Source organism: Aquarana catesbeiana, linkage group LG04 (assembly GCF_042186555.1).
Source record: "Aquarana catesbeiana isolate 2022-GZ linkage group LG04, ASM4218655v1, whole genome shotgun sequence".
Taxonomy (NCBI): domain Eukaryota; kingdom Metazoa; phylum Chordata; class Amphibia; order Anura; family Ranidae; genus Aquarana; species Aquarana catesbeiana.
Window position 1 is genome coordinate 245507225 of NC_133327.1, and position 17003 is coordinate 245524227.

A 17003-nucleotide genomic window follows, 5' to 3' on the forward strand; every position below is an offset into this window, starting at 1 on the left:
GGGTACTGCTATGGGAAGTAAAATGGCACCCCAATATGCAAATTTATTTATGGCTGACCTGGAGAACAATTTCCTGAATAGCATGCAACAAAAGGCATACAGATATTACCGCAATATTGATGATATCTTCATGATATGGACTGAAGGTGAAGAAAGTCTAAAACAGTTTTTCTCGTTGATCAACACTTTTCACCCATCTATCAAACTAAAAATGGATTATTCGAACACACATGTCAACTTCCTAGACACTACAGTATACATCAGGAATGATAAGCTTCACACGTCGATATACAGAAAACCGACTGACCAATGCAGCGATCTTCATAAATTTCAGTTTTCACCCCCAACACACTAAACAAGCCATCAAACACAGCCAGGTCAACAGATACCACGAATATGTTCAGACCCAGAAGACAGAGATAAACATAATGTAATGTATGTGTACAAATAATGAAAGCAAACCCTGCAATAAAAAACGCTGCAAACTATGCAACCAGATCAATCTATCCAAAAGTGTCACATACAGAAATGGGATCTTCAATATCACGGGATCATACAGCTGTACCTCCAGTAATGTGATGTACCTCATCCAATGCAACAGGTGTAGCAAAGGATCTTATGTTGGTGAAACAGGACAGAAGTTACAAGTGAGGATGAATTTGCACAGACATGCCATCAAGGAACATAAGGAAGACAGTTTCTGCACACCTGTGGGACATCATTTCTCACAACCGGACCACACTATAGAAGACTGCAGTGTTTTAGTTCTTAAAGGGAATTTCAGAACTATCCAGGAATGGAAAATGTTTGAGCTAAAAACGATACTTCTTTTTGACACAAAAAACAATGGCCTAAATTGTATATATTGGTTTCCTCACCGACTATACTACAGTTTTATGACCCCCTCTGTGACTGTGATTTCCCCCCCCCCCCCCCCTCGCAGTCTATAGCTTTCCCTCTGTCTTATCTCACTTGCTGATAGCTTTATTACCATTGCCATACTATTGATTTGTATGTGTTTGGGTTTTTTTTTCCTTTCCCTCAGATTTTTTTTTTTTTTTTGTTTTAACATTTTACCTAGTTTTTGCTAAAACTTTTGTGAATCAGTACTGCTTGGACCTTGAAGAAGGGGACACACCCCGAAAGCTTTGGTAGAAGGGTATGGCGCTGTTCCTTTATCTAATTGATGGTTCCCTACCTGCGTGTTTGTATATTCCTAGTTTAAACAAGACGTACAGGTATATATTCCTAAACAAGTTTAAACAAGATGGTGGTATCTTTAAAAAAATATTTCACAATATTGAACAAAGTGTAAATATATATATAAAATAATAATAGTGGTATCAAACTCCATACATAGTGATGCTGGTTTGTATTTCAAATATCATTTGGTGTGGGAGAAGGGGGAGGGAGGGGGGGGGAGGGGGTGAAAGGTGGAGGGAGAGGGGGAAGGGGGAGTGTGGAAGGTCAGACGGTGGTGAAAGGAGCTGAAAAATATCCAAAAATTCACTCCTAATAAAGTGCAAGCGTGCTCTTAAGTCCAAAGAAGTCCTTATTGTGTAATAAACATTCTGTCAGATTCGTTTAAATCCTTATTGGTGCAATATCTTGGTGTATATCTTGTGCAGTATCTTAGTGCATGTGATGTGGTGATTATAATCCTTCGGTTATTTGAGAATCCGTGCTCTAGAAGTGCAGCCACTCACCAGATCACTTCACCCCTGCAGGGGTATCAGGCAGTTACAGTTTTGCGCCACTGTACGGCAATCTCTGGCAAACTCAGGATCGTGGTGTATCAATTTCACAGTATGAATCAAGCAAAGTAGAAAACAGTCACGGTTAACCTTCAGCTGTGGTAGGTAAGTAATGTTGGGAAGCACAGATTAGGGATCAAGCAAAGTAGAAAACAGTCACGGTTAACCTTCAGCTGTGGTAGGTAAGTAATGTTGGGAAGCACAGATTAGGGGTGGCCTAATCTGTGCTTCCCAACATTACTTACCTACCACAGCTGAAGGTTAACCGTGACTGTTTTCTACTTTGCTTGATTCATACTGTGAAATTAATACACCACGATCCTGAGTTTGCCAGAGATTGCCGTACAGTGGCGCAAAACTGTAACTGCCTGATACCCCTGCAGGGGTGAAGTGATCTGGTGAGTGGCTGCACTTCTAGAGCACGGATTCTCAAATAACCGAAGGATTATAATCACCACATCACATGCACTAAGATACTGCACAAGATATACACCAAGATATTGCACCAATAAGGATTTAAACGAATCTGACAGAATGTTTATTACACAATAAGGACTTCTTTGGACTTAAGAGCACGCTTGCACTTTATTAGGAGTGAATTTTTGGATATTTTTCAGCTCCTTTCACCACCGTCTGACCTTCCACACTCCCCCTTCCCCCTCTCCCTCCACCTTTCACCCCCTTCCCCCCCCCTTCTCCCACACCAAATGATATTTGAAATACAAACCAGCATCACTATGTATGGAGTTTGATACCACTATTATTATTTTATATATATATTTACAGTTTGTTCAATATTGTGAAATATTTTTTTAAAGATACCACCAGCTTGTTTAACCCTTTCATGACTAAGCCTATTTTTGAAATTTGGTGTTTACAAGTTAAAATCCGTATTTTTTGCTAGAAAATTACTTAGAACCCCCAAACATTATATATATTTTTTTAGAAGAGAGTCTAAAGAATAAAATGGCGATTGTTGCAATATTTTTTATCACACGGTATTTGTGCAGCGGTGTTTTAAACGCAAATTTTTGGAAAAGTGACACTTTCATGAATTTTAAAAAATCCAAACAGTAAAGTTACCCCAATTTTTTTGTATAATGTGAAAGATGATGTTACGCCGAGTAAATAGATACCAAACATGTCACCCTTTATAATTGCACGCACTCGTGGAATGGCGACGAACTACGGTACCTATGAATTTCCATAGGCGACGCTTTAAAATTTTTTTACGGTTACCAGGTTTGAGCTACAGAGGAGGTCTAGGGCTAGAATTATTGCTCTCGCTCTGACGATCGCGGCGATACCTCACATGTGTGGTTTGAACACCGTTTACATATGCGGGCGCGACTTCCGTATGCGTTTTCTTCGCTGCGCGAGCTCGCGGGGACGGGGGCGCTTTAAAAATTTTTTTTTTTTTTTTATTTATTTATTTTATTTATTTTTGTACTTTTATAAATTGTGTTTAAAAATTTTTTTTTTTTTTTTACTTTTATTGCTGTCACAAGCAATGTAAACATCCCTTGTGACAGTAATATGTGGTGACAGGTACTCTTTATGGAGGGATGGGGGGTCTAAAAGACCCCCCATCCCTCCTTTACACTTCAAAGTATTCAGATCGCCGAAAACGGCGATTCTGAATACTGTGTACTTTTTTAAATTCGGCGCCATTGGCAGCCGAGTAAACGGGAAGTGACGTCATGACGTCGCTTCCGCGTTTACAATTAGAAGGCTGGAACGAAGCCGCTCACAGCTTCGTTCCAGCCCGCCCCCAGCCGCCGGAGATTCCCGAATGGACACCGGGCCTCCCGATCGCACGGGAGGCCCGGGTAACAGCGGCGGGAGGGGGGGGATGTCCCCTCCCGCTCCTCCGGTATAACAGCCGAGTGGCTTTTAGCCGCATCGGTTGTTATACTCGGGTAGCCAATCGCCCGCTGAAAACAATGGTACCGGGATGATGCCTGCAGCTGCGGGCATCATCCCGGTATAACCCCGGAAAGCCGAGGACGCATATGTGCGTTCGGTCGGCGGGAAGGGGTTAAACTTGTTTAGGAATATATACCTGTACGTCTTGTTTAAACTAGGAATATACAAACACGCAGGTAGGGAACCATCAATTAGATAAAGGAACAGCGCCATACCCTTCTACCACACCAATTCACTCAGCTGTCCCCAATTAGGGTGACTGCATGTTGGGCGGCAGCAGTTCCAAAGGATTCACCAATACATTTCCATTTCCACTGCGCGGGTCCACTATTCTTTTTACACCCCGAAAGCTTGTCCATGAAAAATGATATGTTAGTGCAAATAAGAAAAGTATCACAGACAGTACTCAATTTTCTCTGTCACAATTTCACTAATACGGCTACAATCACCTCAAGTAGAAGTAACCCAAATCAGTGTATATTATTTGGTCTTTGTGAAAGTTAGGCCCTCAGTAGGTGTGATCAGTTTCAAATGATTGCCACCATAGCTTGTAGACTATCTCATATCTTGAGACACTAATATGCCAGGAAAGTAAAAATACCCCCCAAATGACCCCTTTTTGGAAAGTGGACATGCCAATGTATTTAGTAAGAGGCATGGTTAGTTTTTTGAAGTTGTCATTTTTTCCCCAGGTTTCTTTGCAAAATTAAGATTTTTATTTAGTTAGTTTTTTCCTCAAAATTGTAATATTAACAGGTTATTTCTCTCACATGGCATGTGCATACCACAAATTACCCCCTAAAATACATTCTGCTACTCCTCCCGAGTATGGCAATATCACATGTGAGACTTTTACACAGCCTGACCACATACAGAGGACCAACATTGAAGTAGCACCTTCAGGCATTCTAGGAGCATAAATTACACATGTCATTTCTCAACCACCTATTACACTTTTGAAGGCCCTGGAGCACCAGGACAATGTGCACTAATGGGCACTGTAGGGGCACATATGAGCACTGTAGTGGCACTAATGTAGCACTGTAGTGGCACTAATGTAGCACTGTAGTGGCACTAATGTAGCACTGTAGTGGCACTAATGTAGCACTGTAGTGGCACTAATGTAGCACTGTAGTGGCACTAATGTAGCACTGTCGAGGCACTGCCGAGCAATGATGGGCACAGATGGGCACTGTAGGGCACAGATGAGCACTATAGCTGCACTAATGTAGCACTGTAGTGGCACTAATGTAGCACTGATGGGCACTATAGTTGCACTAATGTAGCACTGTAGTGATGCTAATGTAGCACTGTAGGGCACAAATGAGCACTGTAGTTGCACTGATGTAGCACAGATGGCACAGTAGGGCACTGATGAGGCACTGCAGGGCACAGTAAAAATGCATAATACTCAGTTGGACACTCAATCTCTCTCCCCTCCACACACACTGTTTTGGTGTGAGGAGAGAGTTGAACCCCTGGATGACCCCGGCTTGTTTACATTCTGAGCACGCCATCATTTGACTGAGCGATCGTGTTGTAAAAGGGCCGCTGTCATTGGCCCTTTAGCGCGATCTGTGACGTGCCGGGTTCAAATCGACAGTCCCTTGTGTGCACTGGAGCGTAATTCTGGGAGGACGTCATAGTTGTCCGACCGCGCTGTAGCCGTCATTCGGCTATGGCCTGGTCAGTAAGTGGTTAAAGGCTTGATCTGCAAAGCCAGCTTGCAAAAGGCATCTTTTACGCATACCTTTCAATGGTGAACACCTGTTTGGTGATTCTCTTAAGAAATAAATTTGCCAAGGAGGTTACTGGGAACTTTTACCCCACAGAAAACAGCCTAAGCCTACTACTACTATGGCTACTACCCTGTCTCAACTAAAGGAGTCCTTTTGCTCTAGGCAATGCCATGCTTTTTATTACAAATCTTGAATCCCAAAACCCTTCTAAGCCTACCTAGAAGCCCTTCTCTTTATGAAGGGGAACCCTCACTCCCCAGCATGGAAGGTAGCCTGTTGGCATTTGCACTTGTCTGGATTAGATCTCTGGGTCCAATCTGTCATTAGCAGGGGCTTCACAATAAAATTTCTATCCTTGCCCCCTCTTCTATTCCTAGTCTCAAATCTGCAAGATTTACCTAAAAGATATGCAAATTTGTGGGCTGCCCTGTTTCAGCGCCAGGCACAAGGAGTGGTAATACCAATTCCTGCCGAGGAAAAGGTTCAGTGGGTTTTACTCAAATCTATTCGCAGTCCAAAATCCAAATGCAAGTGTACGCTCCATTTTAGACCTAAAATCCCTAAACTGATATCTACATGTCTGCAAATTATACATGGAGTCTGCGAGATCTGACAACGCTTCTTAGATCAGGAGAGTTTCTGGCATCAGTGGACATCCAGGTAGCCTAAGTTCACATTCCCACTTTCCTGTGCAGTAATGCTTTCTACGCTTTGCTTTTGGGAGACCAATAGTTTGTTACTCTGCCATCTGGGCTGTCCTTTGCACCAAAGACGCTCAGGGACCAATTTTTTTTCCTGAACCAGGCACAATTTTACACATGCACTTTACTCTGTGACAAAAGCTTGAAATAGCCCCACATTTGGGGAGCCCATTGAGGATTCCAAATTGCCTTTATGTGAACAGGTCCTTGCGCCCTCAAGAAATGGGTTCCTCCCCCCTCTTCCAGGGCCCATTCCACAATGTTTGTCCTTTTTTATGGACATTTTAGCATCAACCATCCACTCTGCAGGCTGGCAAGGTCACCACCTGGTAATTTTGTTCATATTTTCCCAAACTTTTAACAGGTGGATGTTCTGCTGATGTGGGCATCAGGTGTTTCATGCTGTCATCTGAGTGTTGCCTTTTCAATGACCCTTGTGGACCTTTTTGTTGCTGTTTGCTATGTTGTTGCCCACACCTGTTTATTGCTTAGTGATGAACCATGGTCTCTGAATTCCTCCTTTTCTGCACTGCACAATTAAGGTAATCGGGAATTTTGACTTACCAGTAAATTCCATATCTTGGAGTACAGTATAGGATACAGATCCCTCTCCACTCTGTCCTCTGTTTCTCCTTATTTCTTGATTTGAAACTGAAGTCCCACAGAGTCAAAGTATGTGCTGTCATATGAGTGCGCACTGGGGACATTCCCAGAAAAGCTTTTGCCAGTGCCCAGTCACCTGATGGTAGTGGTATATAACCCAGGGTCTGTGACTCCCTGTCGTGTCCTTTACACCAAGATATGAAAAACCTGTGGTGTTAAATGAGGTCTTCGAAAAGACTCACCATGCATGGGCAAATACTGTGCAGTAGTAAAGGAAGTACTTTTGTATTTAATACCACTAAAAAGAAGCACCAACTGTCTCAAAATTAATTTGGGTACACTTTTACATGACTGCGTAACTATATCATAGTGTAACAGCACTTAAAACTTGAAAAATGTCATGGAAGAGAGGGTGTGTGACATGCTAGTATTAAGGCACTTAAAGCCCAAGATCAGACTGCTGGAAAGCTGGCCTGCTGCTTTGTGTGAGAGATCCATGGTCCAATTTTCTTAAGTACTAGCATTCCTTGGTGCAGTAATTCAGTGTAAAAAAAAAAAAAAAAAAAAAAAAAAAAAAAACATTTATTACTCTATATGCAGCTTGGTTGCTTTACAATAAGTAAGTTTGGAATGCATGTCTGGTTTTCATTTGTCCTGTTCTGTCCTTGACACACCCATTCCTTCAGTTCAGTTCTTGGTGTCACAGGGATGGAAAGTGAGGGGAAATGTCTCCTAAATAAAGTCGCAGACTGCATTAAAAATCTGACATACTGTACATATTTTAACCCTTTCTCCCTATCTAAAGTAAAAGAATAAAAATGTGCTTAAGTTGGCTTTTGAGAGTGCCCAAACTATCACACAAGTTAGGAAATGGGTCTTGAGCGATTATTTTACCCCTTGATGTGCTGAGGCTGAATTCTTCATCTGCATTACTTGCATTACCCTTTTACTTTCCCTTGACATAAATTTATGGGGGAGATTTACTAAAACTGGTGTACTCAGAATCTGGTGCATCTCTGCATGGTAACCAATCAGCTTATAATGTCAGCTTGCTCAATTAGGCTTTGGCAATAAAACCTGGAAGCTGATTGCTTTCTGTTCAGAGCTGCACCAGATTGGGTACTCCAGTTTTTTAGTAAATCAACCCCTATGAGTTTATTGATCATTGTGTAGCATTTTACAGACTACGGCGTGACATAACCCTTTCACATTGGTGGTAGTCTTTGCCGCTCTCAGTGGATCACTTTTCAGAGGGGACAGAGCCTCCTGAATGTTTGTTTGCCTTTTATTTTGTTTTTGTTTTTTAATTTCAAAGGGGATTTTGTATTGAACAAACACCTTAAACCCAGTACTGTAGTACAGCACAGGCTTTCAGCTGGACATTACTATAAATACAGGCGGTCCCCTAGTTACAAACATCTGACTTACAAACCACTCCTACTTACAAATAGAGGGAGACAACAGGAAGTGAGAGGAAATCTACCCCTAGGAATGGAAATTCACTCCTGTAAGAGTTGTTATGGGAAAAAGGTACCGCCACTGGTGCTTTATCACCAAGGTTTGTTTCCACAACAACCCAAAATTTGTCATTGGGACAGAAAGTAAGGTGAAATCTTCTGAACAGGTACACAGACAGCAAAACAAATGTTACTGGGGTTTTAACCCTTCCCTATGCTATTCAAAAAGCTTAAAAATAGTTCTTTTGACTGGAGCTACAACCTAAAAATTTACCTGTTCCGACTTACAGATTCAACTTAAGAACAAACCTACAGACCCTATCTTGTTTATAACCCGGGGACCGTCTGTATTGGTAAAACAAGATTGCAGTTTAAAATTTTTAATAATTTTTTTTTCTGTTTTACAGGAACTGTTTGAATTACAGGTAAGAAACCCTGTTTGCTGCAGCACTGAATATAAATCATCTCATTACGTTTTCCTATCTCCACTTTTTGTTCTGCACAACTTGACAATTATTGAGCTCCTCTCTGAATTGCATTTTTAATCTTGTCCAATTAGGGACTATGGAATTAAGAAACAGCCAGGTTATACTGCCACCTCAAACAACACAAAGAAAAGCCAGACCTTTAAACCTTAATTAGCATATGTATCAAAAACCTGGAGTCCACAGTGAAGCTAACTATCATACTTTTTACCAGTTAAAATACCAGTTTTTACAAACTTAAATTAAAAAAAAGGAAACACAAAGTATAGCAAATATACTGTATATATTTTTCTCTGTTTTTCAAACTTTAAAAATACTGTTTTAGGGCTACCACATATTTCTACAAGTGTTGGACTTTGATATGTTCTACTGCCACCTACAGAAGGAATGAAACACTAACAAAAATGGAAAATGTAAGCCAGCCTACACTATAACCCTTCCTCTATCCAGTAGGCTTCACTTTCTTGCTAGTCTCTTTGGATGGATGTCCTTTCTTCAGTCAAATTTTACTGATGGACACTGGCACACCCTAAACAGGAAGTTACCGCCCTATAAAACCCCTCCAATACTGGAAACACCTCAGTTTTTTTCGACAGTGTCTAAGGTGTTGGTCACGAGTGAAGATGTGCTCTGAGGAGCTCCAGGAGGGATCCTTGCTGGATTTAAATAGCCTCCACAGACCGGATCCATCCAAAGTGCCACTGAGGCCAAGGTGGATGGTACCCGGACCTTGTATACGAAGAACAAGATTTTGCCTGTAACACCTCTCTTTGCAGGGCTGGACCCCGGGACCCAGAGCTTTGGTCATGCTACATTCCCTAAGGTTTTTCCTGGTGGGGTGCTATTACAGGTCCAAGGGAGTGGAACCCCGATAAAAAGGGACCCGGTCCTTGAAGGTTTGCTAAACGCAGCCCGCCATGATGAGTGAAGGTTGGATCTGTCTGTTAAAAATCCTGCGGCGGGGATAAGGTAAGGAAGAAGCCTAGGAACTAAGTCCATCTATGGTTTTCTTCTTTAGGGAAAAATATTGTCATGCCTTAATTCTCCACTAGAGGGAGTATGTGCACATACCTTAATCTGTTAACTTCACTTCAGGTCAGTATCCGTCTGTGTGTGGCTGCAGCAGCTTGCACAGAGGGATTCCTCTCAAGGTAAGAGATCTGCCATACTTTTCTTCCCCCTGAAGGGATCAGGAGGGTTAGGGAATCAGCAATTGTTGTACCCCCCTTGGGGGTGCGGAAGTCCCGAGTGTCGCTCCACATGTGTTTTTTCTCTTCCTGCTTGTGTCATTGGGCTCTGCCTCCCCCCCCCCCCCCCCCTCGTGTTGGGTCTGTGCGGGAACGTTTTTTTGAAAAATAAAAGGATGGGTGGGTTGGTGGAAGGGGCGGGCCTAGGCGCGGCGCCGCGTGTAGGATACAGCATCCACATGGACGCACGGCGCAGGCTTAAGACTTTTACTGGAGCAGTCTCTCCTCGGCTGAAACGAGGAGAAGCAAGCCTGGCTACACTCGGGACACAGGAGTGGTGGGGCACGTAAGGGCACCAAAGGGCATTCCTAACACGGAAAGGACTTTTTTTTTTCCCAGCGCTAGGCTGAACTTGTATAGCGGTATTACACTGTCAGACTATGTTCAGCAAATAGTGCATTTAAATAGTGCCTCTGCTTTTGTGCTTAGGACTACGCGTGCCAAAAAAACACCACAAACACCAAAAAGGTACCAAAGATTTCACCCCCAGGCCTTAGGAACTCCAGTCGTGCCTCCACACTGTCATCCTCGCCTGAAATACCAGATATGGCAAGCCAGGGTGAGTCATTGGAACAAATTGGTGGTGCAGCTGCTTCTCACATCTCAGCCCCTGTATACGTGATTGAAGATACCTTTTCCTCCGCCCTGCAGGGCCTAGAGGGAAGATTAACGGCTTTAATCGCATCCTCCATCTAAATGGATAGGAAGTGTGTTAGATCCCCCTCCCCCACCTTAGACCCTTTGCAAGGGGAACAGTGGGTACAGGATGAGATGTTACCCTCAGGCGATCAGGAGGAAAGACAAACCGATGACTCCTCAGCCTCGCAATTTGAGAAGTTGCTGATACAATCTCTTACGGAGATGCTTCGTTCTACTTTCATGCTACTCCTAACGGAGTCTGCTGAAAGTTCGGTTTCTTCCTTGGGTTCCTTAAAACCTTCACAGCCTTTGCATGCGTTTTCCTGTCCATGCATTACTAGAAAAGCTTATTATGCTGAATGGGATCATCAGGATAAGCATTTTCTCCCTCCAAAGAGATTCTCAGTTCTCTATCCCATGGAGGAGAAATTAACCAAAAATGGAATGTACCAGCAGTTGACACTGCAATTTCCAGTGTGCAAAAAAAATGTCTAACTTGTCCAGTAGACAATGCACAAATGCTTAAGGATCCAACAGATAAAAGGTTGGAATTCCTGTTAAAGTCCTCTTTTTCTTTGGCATTGCAGTTGCTGCAATAGCCATCTGTCAATCCCTAAAGGACCAATTTAGACAGGCCCTTAAAGAGGTTCCTGTACAGCAAGCCCGGGATTTGGCCGAGCTACCAAGATGTTGTGCCATAGACGCCATTAAAGATTCTATTCACCAGGCGTCCCGCCTTGCGCTTATGCTAGTACACATGCATAGAATCCTGTGGTTAAAAAATTGGTCAGCTGAATTACCATGCAGTGCTGACTGGTTTTCCTTTTCATGGGGATCGGCTATTTGGGGATGATTTGGACAAATGCATCCAAACAATTTCCAGTGGGAAAAGTACTCTTTTGCCAGTCAAAAGAAAGAATAAATGCCCTTTATTTAAGCGGACTCTTTCTCCTGCACCAGGGGCATCTGCCTCTAGGCAGTGGCGACGGCTTCCGCCGTCAGACTCTAGAGAAAGACCTCAGGGTCAGGCCCAGGCACAAAAGAAGTCTTGGGGCCGGAATCCTGCAAAATAGAATTCTAAAGCCTTATTCGCCTATGCATGAAATTGGTAGGAAAGATGGTGGCTTCATTCAAAGCGGTTCCCTATGCCCAGTTCCATTCAAGACTGTTGCAAAACAGTATCCTGTCTGCTTGGAACAAAACGATTTAAGCTTTAGACTTGCCAATGCGGCTGTTCGCAAAGGTGTTCCAGAGCCTCAGTTGGTGCTCGGTATCCGGGAATCTGCAGAAGGAAAAAAACCTTCATACCAGTTACCTGGAAAGTGGTAACGACAGATGCCAACCTTTCAGGTTGGGGAGCAGAACTGGAGAAGACAACTGTCCAGGGACAGTGGTCCAGAACTGAAAAGGCCTTGCCAATCAACATCCTAGAGATTCGGGCAGCGCGTCTGGCTCTGAAGCCCTGAACATTCAGGTTATTGATTGTCCTGTCAGGATCCAATTCGACAATGCCACAGCTGTGGCCTATATCAATCGCCATGGGGGCACTAAGGGTCAAGCAGCTCAGAGAGTGGTGGAACCATATTCTAGCTTGGGCGGAAAAGGATGTTCCTTGCCTATCGGCAGTCTTCATTCCAGGAATAGAGAATTGGCAGGAGGACTAATTGAGTCGCCAGCAGTTGTTCCCGGGGGAGTGGTCCCTTCACCCCGAAATTCTTTCTGGCTGTATGCCAAAGATGGGGGACCCCGGACGTAGATCTTTTGGCGTCCAGGTTCAACATGTAGTAGGTCAACTTTATGTCATAGACAAGGGATCCACTCACATGCGAGACAGATGCGTGGTGACCCCATGGGGTCAGTTTTCACTGAGTTAGGCTTTATTCCCCTATTCAGTTGCTGCCACGGCTTCTTTGCAGGATCAAGCTGGAAAGAAAGCCGGTAATTATTCTAGCCCCAGCATGGCCCAGAAGGTTTGACGGTTTGGTTATTGAAGCCCACATTCTGAAGAAACATAGTCTCTCTGGGTCAGTGATTTCTACCTTCATTAATGAAGCCGGCTTCCAGAGTTATAATATATTATAGACTCTGGAGGGCTTATGTTTCCTGGTGTGAAGCCACCCTCAGAAATATAACATAGGTAGAATTCTTGTTTTTTTCTACAAGTACAAATGAAGCTGGCCTTGAGTACTATTAAGGGCCAAGTCTTGGCTGTATCGGTCTTATTTCAAAGACCGCTTGCTTCGCATTCTTTGGTCCAGGGTTTTTATACAAGAGGTAATGCAGCTTATTCCGCCAGTTAGACCACCCTTGAACCCTCTTTGTCGGTATTGCAAAAACAGCCCTTTGAACCATTGCAGCATACTCCCTTGGTCATTCTGACAAGGGAAATAGTGTTTCGGGTTGCTATACCCTCTGCAAAAGGGTATCTGAGTTGGCCACTCTTTCCTGTAAATAAGCCATATTTAATTATTAAGGTGGTTTTAGGTTTCCACCTAAACCAAGATATTGTCCTACCGTCTTTTTTCCAAAACCAGGGTCTAGGGTAGAGAAGTCACTACATTGTCTTGATGTAGTGAGAGCGGTCAAGGTCTATTTAAAGACGACTGCTCAGGTCTGAAAGACTGATGTTTTATTATGCTGCCAGAGGGTCCTAGGAAGGGATAGGCAGCGTTGAAATCCACTATTGCTAAGTGGATTCGGCAAGTTATAATTCAGGCCAAATGGTTAAAAGGTAACTTTTCACCTTTTCATGTCAAAGTGCACGCTACTAGAGCGGTTAGTTCTTCTGGGGCAGTGCATCACAAGCCTCCATGGCTCAGATCTGCAAGGCCGCAACTTGGTCTGCAGTCCATACATTCACCAGATTTTATCAAGTGGATGTAAAAAAGGGCATGAGAATATCGCCTTTGGGCACAGTATGCTGCAGGCAGCAGTATAGGTCCTCAAGTCTGTTGGCGCCCTACGGGTTGTGTCTCCCTCCCCTCAAATAGCATTGCTATGGGACGCCCCACATAGTAATTACTATGGTGCTCTGTGTCCCGTGATGTACGATAAAGAAAATCCTTTTCTTGGAGTACATCACAGGACACAGAGGTCTACAAAAACTGGGGTTTTCCTGGTATGGGAGGGGTTATAGGAGGCAAGGGTGTGCCAGTGTCCATCACCTGAAGGTGGCCTATAACCCACATAGTAATTATTATGGTGCTCTGTGTCCCGTGATGTACTCCAAGAAAAGGATTTTACAGGTAAGCTGTTATAAAAAATCCTAATTTTTTTTGTAATAAGTACCTGTTACTTCTGGAGGTTGTCTCAACCACATCCGGTTTGTGGTACTTTCTTTCCATTTCGGGAATTTGTTGTTTTTTTTTCACCTGTTTTTGGCGGTTTACGGTTGATTGGCTTCTCACTGGCTCAGGTTCGGTGTTCCCTTCTGTGTGTAGTCATTCTCCTTATATAGTGACCACCTCCACCCTGGTCTGGTGCATCAAGTTGATTTTCTGTACTCCCTATTTGGTTTTGTTGGCAGGTTCCCCTATCTGGTAAGGGAGTCCCACCTCAACCATTCAGATTTGAGTGTTTTTCAGGCAGTTCCCAGACCTCCTAGTGCAGTCTGTTAGTAATTTTTACTGTTATGCCCACTTCCCAATTGGACTGCTTTGGAATGCCCCAACTGTATCTGAATTCCAGTATCCCTCAATGGACAAATGAGAAAATGGTATTTTTATTTACCTTAAATTCCTTTTGCTTGGTCTTTCCTTTCCTTTCCCTCTCTCTCCCCTCTCTCCCCTCTCTTGAGGTCTCTTCCACCTTCTTCCCTTCTTTTGGTTCTATAAAATATATTCCCTGCAGATGGCTTTTATTTTCAGGTTTGCCTCCTAAAATGTCCTATAAATTTGCTAATGATGCCATTTCCTGGAGCTATTAAAGTTTGTCGGATTGCATTGCATACCTTTTTTGTTGGTTTTGTACCATGAATATGTTAACACGCATATGTTGGGAATGTCTATACTGGCTTTTTTAAAATTTTTTGGGCAAAAAATAAAAATCTATTTCTTGGAGTCCATTTAGGGAAACTGTCCCTGTCCGTCACTGTGTTTTTGTTCATGCACTTAGTACTGCTTTGGCACAAAATTGAGCCATCCTTGGTAGAAGAGAGGTTTGGGCTCATTCATTAGGCTGCATGGCGATTGTGTGTTTATGAAGCTGGAAGGTGCCCAAGAGTGACAGATGTTTGCATACAGCCACACATCAGTAATGTGACATCCCCACGTCTGAGGGTTTGCATGCGTACAAGGATGGATGTTCGGTGATAAGCGTGCAGCCACAGTTTGTCATTGACTTGCACAGGTGGCTGTGTGCAATCACTTGCCACTTCTACGCACCTTCCAGTCATAGTTAGATGCTGGCACTGTGTCCACTGTAGCATTTGCATTTTGCAGAGCAGGTTAGGGACTGACCATTGAGGGATTACTTGGATGCAGTTGGCCAGCTTAAACTTGTACTACAATATGTGTAAACTAAAAATCCTTTTTTTTTTTTTAATGCAACATTTGCTAGAAAGGGGTAGATGGCAGTTCTCAAAGGGTTCATCCATAATTTTCAGTCATTTAAACATGCGCCTTATCGCGCTATACTGAGGCCCTCTGTGCAGGTGTGAATGAGCCCTTGTACTGGGGGCTGGCTTAAAGGTTTACCGGTTTGCATGTGTCTAGTCCTGTGTCCGTTTCACTGTATCCAGTCTTCCTGTGGGCAGCAGTATAATCCAACTGTATCGGAATTCCTGTGTCCCTCAATGGACTTCAAAATAGTTTTTACTTTAAGTACAAAAGTCCCATTATTTCTGACAAGTATGTTGCAGCATTGTGCAAATAAATACTGTGTGATAGGCAGAGCTTTTTGGAAAATATGCAGTTTGCTCCATATGTAATAAAGAAAATCGTATAGGCCTCTATATCGAGCCTATACAGTTTTCTTTATTCCATATGGAGCAAACTGCATATTTTCCATTTACACATTTTTACTTACAAATAACTGGATTTACTTCCCCTCAACTCCCAGGGGACTTTAGGCCTGCCCTGAAAGTATAAAAATGATTAATACATTAATATATGTTTAGGTCATTACCCCACAGTCACTAAAGAGTTTGTTACCCCAACATTTAATATTCCTGATATGTGTCTGTTGTGTTCAAAATTATCATCTTCTTGCATTGCTTCCTTTTTGTGAAATACCTGGTGATCCTGCCAGTTCCTATGGAAATATTTCACTGGTTTCTCCTTTCCTCCTGCTAACATGTTCCCCTGCAGTCTCCACCCCCAGCTCTCTAAGCCCATTTGCAGCTGAGAACAAAGGCCATGTGACCACATAGTGATAGTAGAAAATGTTATTTAGATTTTTTTTTTATATCTGTACCCAAAAGTTTTGTCTTGCATTTCTATTTTAAACTGAATCATTTTTTTTTACAAGGTAAGAGTACACACATACGTTAAAGTGATTCAAAGTATTTTTTTTTTTTAAAATAAAAACATGATCACAGAGCTCCTCCTCTTTGGCGAGTGCCCAGATATAAAGCAGCTTCCAATGGTGGCACTCGTGTGGGCTTGATCCCGAGTCACGCTGTCTGGTCCCTCCCTCCCCTTCCTCACAGCCAATGCCTCCTGCAGCTCTCTGTCTGTTCTGTGAGAGCAGGGAGAGAAGACAGAACCGCTGCAGGCGGGCACAGCACTGGAGACAGAGCCGCCGCAGGCGGGCACAGTGCTGGATTTAGTGAGGACTCAAGTAAGTATTAGAGGGGTGAGGGGGTGATACTGATGCCTTAACAGCTTTCACCTTAATGCAGGAAATGCATTAAGGTATTAAAATAGGGTTTTAGAGCCACTTTAAGAATGGTGTGCAATTTGTGTGAGCCAGCAGATGGTAGCAGTTTTTTTGCTTTTTATGCTCTTCTTTCTGATCAGTGAGAACCAAATTTATGTTTGTAATTCGAATAAAAAAAAAAAAACTGTTCCCTGCAGACTTAAGACACAAAGTAGTTATAATATTTGTTATCCTCTACATAATTCTTCAGAACATTTTATACACATTTGTTAAAGTAGAAGTTCATGATATCTAGCAACTGCTTTCAAAAAAGGGTCCTCAAATATAAGAGCGCGCTAAAAAAAAAAGAAAGAAAAAACTAGCATAATTGACTGTTTGCTTTTTTTTTTTTTTTTTTTTTTTTTATATAGTAAAGCTGCTGAAGCAGTATGTAACAAAAGAAGTACGGTGATTCCAAATTGTTTTTGAGCCATAGCAAAGCTAGTTATCAGATTTTGTATGCGATACCTTTTAGTTTTGTGCTCATGTGTCTGACAAGCAGCAGCTGCTTTGTCAGTAAGACCGTCCAAAATGCTGGGGTGCAGCTGAATCTGCCATGAACAACAGTTTTGCAAAAGTCTGCCTGCTGTTTGAAC

At 42.8% G+C, this 17003-nt stretch overlaps 1 protein-coding gene across 2 annotated transcripts in view; it reads left to right on the top strand.

Annotated features, from left to right (window-relative positions):
• Positions 1-17003, top strand: part of ATP13A3 (ATPase 13A3) — a 201863-nt gene that overhangs the window by 138277 nt on the left and 46583 nt on the right. For both annotated transcript variants that reach the window (XM_073626350.1, XM_073626351.1), the window contains exon 17: positions 8588-8605. In XM_073626350.1, coding sequence (XP_073482451.1) covers positions 8588-8605 — 18 coding nt within the window. The remainder of the gene's footprint in view (positions 1-8587; positions 8606-17003) is intronic.